The sequence below is a fragment of the Lipotes vexillifer genome, unplaced genomic scaffold, assembly GCF_000442215.2.
Source record: "Lipotes vexillifer unplaced genomic scaffold, Lipotes_vexillifer_v1.1 scaffold605, whole genome shotgun sequence".
Classification (NCBI taxonomy): Eukaryota; Metazoa; Chordata; class Mammalia; order Artiodactyla; family Lipotidae; genus Lipotes; species Lipotes vexillifer.
This window is the reverse complement of record NW_006774406.1, coordinates 966,063-974,035: the sequence shown is the minus strand read 5'-3', so window position 1 is coordinate 974,035 and position 7,973 is coordinate 966,063. Positions and strand designations below refer to the sequence as shown.

At 44.7% G+C, this 7,973-nt stretch overlaps 1 protein-coding gene across 1 annotated transcript; it reads left to right on the top strand.

Annotated features, from left to right (window-relative positions):
- Positions 1-598: 598 nt before the first annotated feature.
- Positions 599-4,152, top strand: ZBTB14 (zinc finger and BTB domain containing 14). The gene is made up of 3 exons (XM_007449163.1): positions 599-602; positions 869-984; positions 2,806-4,152. Exons 1-3 carry the CDS (start codon positions 599-601, stop codon positions 4,150-4,152), a joined length of 1,467 nt encoding a protein of 488 aa, XP_007449225.1.
- Positions 4,153-7,973: the final 3,821 nt, after the last annotated feature.

Here is a 7,973-nt window from a genome sequence, read left to right as displayed (position 1 = left end):
CTCCCGCGCTCGGAGCCGCGGCCCCAGCCCGCGCCGAAAAGCCGGATTCTAAAAGGGAAAGCGGCCCTGGCACCTCCCGGCTACCCGGGCGGGAGCTTTTGTTCGGGAAGCAGTGCACACGGCTTGATCCCGTCCCCCACGTCCTGGGCAGAAAGAGATGGGAGCGAGGCTTGGAGAGGCTCTGGAGGCTCCCTGGGTCCTCCGCTCCGTTCCCTGCTTCCTCCGCATCCCGAAGTTGCCAGTTTTCGACCGGGAAGTGGTGCCGCCGCCATTATCGCGGCGGCCCCGGGGTCGGGGAGGCGGCGGCCGCCGCCGCTTATGTAAGTTCGGCTTTACGGGAGTTCGCTCCGGCCGTGCGCGGCGGTTTGGAGAAGCGTAATAAAGGGGCAGCTTCGTTCTGGAGGTGTGATTGGTCTTTATCTTTCCCCCCATCTACAGGGATACTGGCCACGGGTATCTTCCAGTTTGGGTCACCTGAACTTAGCATCTCAACAGAAAAAAATGGTCCTTAGAGATCTGGAGAGAGAGTGGGGGCCAAATAACACACTGACCAGAAAAGGAAAAAAAAAAAAAAAATCCAACACACTCCTATGTTGCCATGGGTACTGTACACCACTCCGGGGCCTGGTCCATGAGCTTTTATCCCACAAGCCCTAGAGAGAGCGACTGGCAACTGTAGGAAGTGACCCGGTAGGAAGGTTTCGCCTGGCTGCGTTCCGTTGGGGGTGACTACAGGCTGGGGTGCATCCAGGGAACAGGCAGAGTAGGAAGCATCCTTAGAAATAATTCTGTTCAACCCTCACACTTGGCAGATAAGAAAACAGCCTGCCACTTTAGGCAGCTTAACGGTGTTTTCACTTTTCCGTAGAGGGAACTTTGGAGGGTTTTCAGGACTCTGGTCCTACCACACTCAAGTTTGTGTGGTCACCATTCAGTAGAGACTTTGTTTTTCAGGATGTTAGTCTGCCGCATGGAGTCCCTCTGGTAAAAGTTAAAACTCGCAAAAATCTAGAATCCTTTGAGCTTCCCTGTAGGGATAGAGGCAAAAACACCTGGATTTCTCAAATGCAAGCTTCAAGACCAGAGTAGCTTAAGTAACGTATGTTACATCACACAAGAGTGTGGATAGAAGAAAGCAGCTACTGTTCCCTCTCCTCCAATGTTAAATGTTGGGTGTATGTACCTCTCTAACTTTGTCTATATTTATTAAAAGTATATGTACTCTATGTTTATATGAGCCTAGAGAAAAATGTGGAAGGCTGTGTATCCAGCAGGAAATGGTAGGGGTAGAGGGCATTTACTGGCTTTTATTCTATCTGTGCCGCAATCAACATACTTACAAATACGGACACGGGCTTTGTGAGGGGAAATCCCTCAGTGGTTCTCCAGCCCGTCCGAGCTGGACCTGATGCTGCCAGCCACCCTCCTCTCTGTTCCCAACCTGAAAATAGGTACAGGTGCCAATGGCAAGACAAAAAAGGAAAGTTTCTTTTTAAAAATCAATTCTTGAAAACATTCTTGTTTAGAATTTGGGATGGGGGAAGAGCCTACCTTACTCTTGTATGTCCTTTTCTCTTGTAGGACTGGCGTGCCCCTGATCAGAGTGATTCTGATCCGAAGAATTTGGTGTTTAAAGCATTAAGATAATAGCCTGAGTTGTTCATGGTAACTATGACTTTGGATATTAAGTCCTGAAAATATTGTTTGGTGTTAGCTTTAAAATGTCTCTCTCTCGGTTATGTGTTAGCATTCTTTAGGGGACATATGTATTTTCCTCATATTTATTCTTTGTTGAATAAAAGAAAGAAACAATGTTTTTGAAAAGAAACGCAACAGGACACATTATCTTAAAAAGATCACTTTAACACACAGCAGATGTCTTCCATGCCAGTTCTAGACTTCTTTTGCTTGTAAGACACTCGCAGCACTTGTCAAGTGCATCCAACTTGATGACACTTTGATCTGGATGGCAGATATATTGGCATCCAGAGGGGCTGGAGCCTCTCGTCACTGTCTTCCCAAATGTCATCTGATTCTCTGAGGGTCTTGTTAAACCTTGACACTTGTTCACAAGTGGCCCAAAACTGGTGTGGAAAAACTAGAAGACAACACTGAATGGAATGTTCTGGCAATGATATCCCTCTCTGGTTCTGCAGCAGCAATTTGTCTCTTCCGTCAAGGAAGCAGAACACTGAGAGCTGCTGGTTATTTTACTGAATCTTCCTCTGTGTGAAATTTTACTGAATCTTCCTCTGCGTGCAATTAGAGTAGACGCAGCAGATGGCACTGGTGGATGCTTGCCGGAGACCTGTTTCTTAAACCTTGAAGCTGAGTTATTTGTCATTATTACCCGTAGTTGTCAGGAAGCATGGGTTTGGGGGCTAGAGTGCCTGGATTTGAGCCCCGATACTCCACTAAATAACCAGAATATTGGGCAGGTTCCTCAATTCATCTATAAAGTGGGGGTAGTAATACCTAGTTCTCAAGGCCATCTGATCATTGCATTTGTGAAGACGTGGAAAGAAAAGCACGTAGCACAATGCCAGGCAGGTATTACGTGCTCGGTAGAAGTTGCTGTTATGAGTAGGCAAATGCGGAGAACAGTGAAGATAAGTAGCAGGAACAATATGGAAATCCCTAAGTTGGGATACGTCTTTTCTCATATTCTTGAACCACTCCTGACATTGACTTGCTGAAATTGTTAGGGACCAGAAATTGATCAGAAAATGAGAATCTCCCTGTATTTTCTGTATGGAAAAGTATTGTGCATAATTACCAAAGTATTTTTTTAAACATTTTTTGTAGGAGTTTTTCATCAGTATGTCTGAAACCATTAAATACAATGACGATGATCATAAAACTCTGTTTCTGAAAACCCTAAACGAGCAGCGCCTGGAAGGAGAATTTTGCGATATCGCAATTGTGGTGGAGGATGTCAAGTTCAGGGCGCACAGGTGTGTCCTTGCCGCCTGCAGCACCTACTTTAAAAAGCTTTTCAAGAAGCTTGAGGTCGATAGCTCTTCAGTAATAGAAATAGATTTTCTCCGTTCTGATATATTTGAAGAGGTCCTGAATTACATGTACACGGCAAAGATTTCTGTGAAAAAAGAAGATGTTAACTTAATGATGTCATCGGGTCAGATTCTCGGTATCCGATTTTTGGATAAACTCTGTTCTCAGAAGCGGGACGTGTCCAGTCCTGACGAAAATAACAGCCAGTCCAAAAGCAAGTACTGCCTCAAGATCAATCGCCCCATTGGAGATGCTGCTGACACTCAGGATGATGACGTGGAAGAAATCGGAGACCAAGATGACAGTCCCTCGGATGACACAGTAGAAGGCACCCCCCCAAGTCAGGAGGACGGCAAGTCGCCCACGACGACGCTCAGGGTCCAGGAAGCGATCCTGAAAGAGCTGGGGAGTGAGGAGGTGAGGAAAGTCAATTGCTATGGCCAGGAAGTCGAATCCATGGAGACCCCCGAGTCCAAGGATCTAGGATCCCAGACCCCTCAAGCCTTAACATTTAACGATGGGATGAGTGAAGTGAAGGACGAACAGACGCCAGGCTGGACCACAGCTGCCAGCGACATGAAGTTTGAGTACCTGCTGTACGGCCACCACCGGGAGCAGATCGCTTGCCAGGCCTGCGGGAAGACGTTTTCGGACGAGGGCAGGCTGAGAAAGCACGAGAAGCTGCACACGGCCGACCGGCCCTTCGTCTGCGAGATGTGCACCAAGGGCTTCACCACCCAGGCCCACCTGAAGGAGCACCTGAAGATCCACACGGGCTACAAGCCCTACAGCTGCGAGGTGTGCGGCAAGTCGTTCATCCGCGCCCCGGACTTGAAGAAGCATGAGCGGGTCCACAGCAACGAGCGGCCCTTCGCCTGCCACATGTGCGACAAGGCCTTCAAACACAAGTCCCACCTCAAGGACCACGAGCGCAGGCATCGGGGCGAGAAGCCCTTCGTGTGCGGCTCCTGCACCAAGGCCTTCGCCAAGGCGTCGGATCTGAAACGGCACGAGAACAATATGCACAGCGAGCGGAAGCAGGTCACCCCCAGCGCCATGCAGAGCGAGACGGAGCAGCTGCAGGCAGCGGCCATGGCCGCGGAGGCCGAGCAGCAGCTGGAGACCATTGCCTGCAGCTAGAGGCGGGGCACCGGGATGCTTGGGGCAGGGATGCTCTGCCAGCATCCTGCATCCTGACCCATGAACGCCAGCCGCTGCATTTCGGTGGAAACTTACGGAGCATTGTACTCACTGGACTTAAGGCAGTGCTTGGTTGGGTGTTTTGAAAACTTTTCAAGGAAATACCGTTCCTTGGTTCTGACCAAACAGTTTCACTGTCCCGTCTGGTGTCTAGTATTAATGTTGCCAGTAAGAACCCACGCCCCCTGCCCCACGTTTTTATGATTTCTGATTTTAATTTTGAGAACTCTTGTGTCCAGTTCAGAAGTGAGAGACTTCTGTCCCTTTTTAAAATTCCTCTCTCTGCTTGCTGCACCGGGGAGTGCACTGCACAGAGTGATAAATGAGTGAATTGATTTCCTGATCATCACCATTCTATGTGACTTAGGGTTACAACAGCATTTTTAAGAACTTTGGTAAAAGTACCTTGTGTCGACGCAGAAAATACGGGTGGGTGGTTGACCAAGAATCCTGCGTGCGCAGATGTGAAAACAAGTTCTGGGAATGCAAAATGGTCTCAGATTTATATACTTGGTTTGTTAATTTTCTATCACTGTTTTTCATGATTTTTGTGGACAAATAATGGTTGCTTTGCTGAAGTGTTTCTTCATCCCTTTTGACTGCCCATACCTGCCCCCGAAAGGTTTCATCACACGTCCCGAAGGCATGTTGGTGGTCTGAGGGCTGAGTTTTTTCATTCCTCTTAACTTCGGGCATTGCCACTCTGCAGCCGACGGGGTTTGTGGGATGGACCAGTGATGAGAGGGTTAGGAAAAGGAGTACAGGAATCTGGCTCTCAGAGACAAGGCTTGCACATTTGCAACAATTCCAAGATTTCCTAGATCAAAGAAATTCCTAGTTGATTTTGAAATTGGATTTTTGTTTAGGATCAAAATTAGGACAAGAACAGGTATGCCTCTTCGGATACATTTGTGTAACTTAAAAGAGTGTCATCAAGCTTTTGGGCTCTCTGTAGCACGTGGTTTATCCATAAAGGAGATGCAGTGTCCTTCCTTAAATCAATACATTTAAAATTTTTTAAGTGTGTAAATAGTACAGAAGCGTTGGTCTTATGTATCTCAAGTACAAGTAGACAGCTGCACTTTTTTTGCACATTGGATTAAAGTTCCTTCCATCAGCAACAAACATCCGTCTGTTTTTAACCAGTATTAAAGATTGTCAGACCAAATGTTTTTGTTTTTGAAGTATATTTCATCACTGATTACACTTTTAAGTGGAAGTTGACTGCCTTTTCATAGCTGTAAATGGAATTATAAGTGCTGTTCCAATTCTGGTATATGAAACTTCTTTTTAAACATTCTTTGGGAATATATTGAAATACCATCAATAGTTTGAATTATGTTCTGTAATAAAGTATTAATTATTTTAGAATGTACCATTTCGAAAAATGTCAATTTTTAAAATTTATTTTTGGTTGCTAGGATTTTTTTTTAAAGATATACTAAAGTAATTTCATTTCCTAGCTTGTTGCATTAACACCTGTAATTATAATTGTGAGATAAATTTTATTTTTTAAATTGGTGCATATGTTATGCCCAAGATTGTAGGATGAAGATGCTACCTTTTTAAGAAACTTATTTATTGGTAAATGTTTAATTTAGTTTAAAACTAATTTAATTTTTTTCTTAAAAGTTGATTGTTTTCTCCTAAAAGTGGTCCTGTCACTGTGTTTATATACTATTAGTAGAAAGGGAACCGATTGCTGTTCCTAGACTGTTTTAACCAAAGCAAAGGAAAAATAATTTAACATCTTGTGGATACCTACTTCAGCAAATCATTTTTGGGGCCTTCGTTTTTGTATATAAAAGAAAATATACTTCTGTCATTCCTGTTTTCATTTTTTCTTAGCAACCTGTCACATACCCAGGTTTCTACTAAAGTGCATTTTCTATACTGTTTTCGTCCTGGTTTTATAGAATTGCAAGTTCACCATCTGGCATTAACCCTCATTGAAACCACCTAAGCATGGTGGTACCCCAAAAAGAAAGCTTAATATTCAGCACTTTATTTGCATCATGTAAATATGTGTCATTTGTCCTATTTTGCATGAGAAATATATTTGTGTTGTAATTTCCGCCACCGGTGCTGGGTTCATCTGTGCATGTGTTCCTTGTGTTCTGGGTAGCAACTAAGTCATGACGTGGCAGCTGTCCTGTCTCCTGGTCATTAAGCCTGCCTCTCCCCACCCAGCTGGTTTTAGCGTCCCCTGGATGATGAAGCCCTCATGTCCATCAGTTCAAGGGTACCTCCCATCACAGCGAGGTAATTCTGAAACACGCTTAAACTGAATCTGCCTTGTGAGAGGGAAGGAAATTCCAATGTCAATGTTACCACTTTTTCATTATACAAAAACCACCTACCTTTTTTCTGTTTGTCCAAAGAGAATGTCTACAAACTTGATTTAGCTTTTTATGCGAACATGCACGGCATTGGCAGTGATTGAGGAAGGGAATTTTAGGAAGTCTAAAATTTAGGTTATCTGCCTGCTGAGTAACTTGATCACAAATTAGAATTTTTAGACATTACAGGGGTCACCATCAAGTGAGGCTGATACTAACAAATTCCTCCTATTGTGTTGGGGGAAAAAAATTGTGATGAGAGAGTGAGGCAAGTTGATACAGTTTCCAATTTAATGGATTATGTCCTGTAAGGTTATCTGTAACTTTAGTCATTGGGAGCCTGGAATTCATTTTCCAGAGTAATGCTGTTAGTGGTGATTAGTTCCCAGGGCAGATGTAAAAGCCCTTTGTGTAAGTGGAATTGAACTGGTCTGATAAGGGTTCTAGTCTGGAGTTCTGAGTTAGGAGTTAAAGAGAAAGGGAGAACAACTCTCACATTCCTGTCTGCCCTTTACCTTGAACAACTGCCTGCCTTTCTCCTTTACCCAGCACGCCACCCCTACCAAATGTATGGGAGACTAATAAGACGTCCAGCTGGAGGCAAGGTGACCTTTGAAAATCATCATCTTCACTGAAAGCTGTAAGCACGTGAGGGATGGGAATTCCCTGCCTATGTGATGAACGCCCACTGCCATCCCGAGACATCTAACTGCTCCTCGTGCCTTGCATTCTGTCTCTGTTTTTTGCCTACCCCCTTGTAACTAGGAACTTTCTCCACCTTGGAACTGTTCAAAATACGTTTAGTCCTGCTTGACAAAGCTGCAGATACGTGAAGACAGTGTGTCCTTAATTCAGCATGTCTCAAGTGTTGCGTGTGAGGCCCTGGGCTGAAGGTGGCGTTTGCCCCTGATTCCTTAAAGGTCACCATACTGATCGTCTCTCAAGGGCCCTGGATGTGATTTCTCTGGATTGCGACAGATTTCAGCAGTTGTGTGATTCCATGATATCTTCCAGAGATGCTCCCAATTACCTTTCTTCACATAAATCTTTTCAAGATAGCAAGGAGAGAGGGTGGGTTAGTGGAAAGAATTTTGAAGTCAAACTTGAATTGGATCCTGGTTCTGCTTTCCAATGAACGTATAAATTTAGGCAAATTCTTAGCTGCCCCGACCCTTCATTGCATTATTTCTAAAATAGTGAGGCAGATGTTTACTTCATGGCCTGCTGTGAAGATGCGTGGTAACCAGTACACACCTACTTTTGAGGTGCACTGTAAATGTTCCCTGCTTCTTAAAGGGCATTCTCAATACAGAAGCAGGAGCAAGATTGAATTTCTCTTGACGTTGACATCTGTCCATCTTTGGCTCCAAGCTGTAGACCTAGACCTCATTCTGTGATATCTACAGAAGCTGTGTTTATCTT

Bases quoted from the DNA above. Each gene is read 5' to 3' on its own strand.
- ZBTB14 (XM_007449163.1), top strand. The intron at 985-2,805 runs GTAAAAGTTAAA...CATTTTTTGTAG, and splicing joins TGCCGCATGGAGTCCCTCTG to GAGTTTTTCATCAGTATGTC.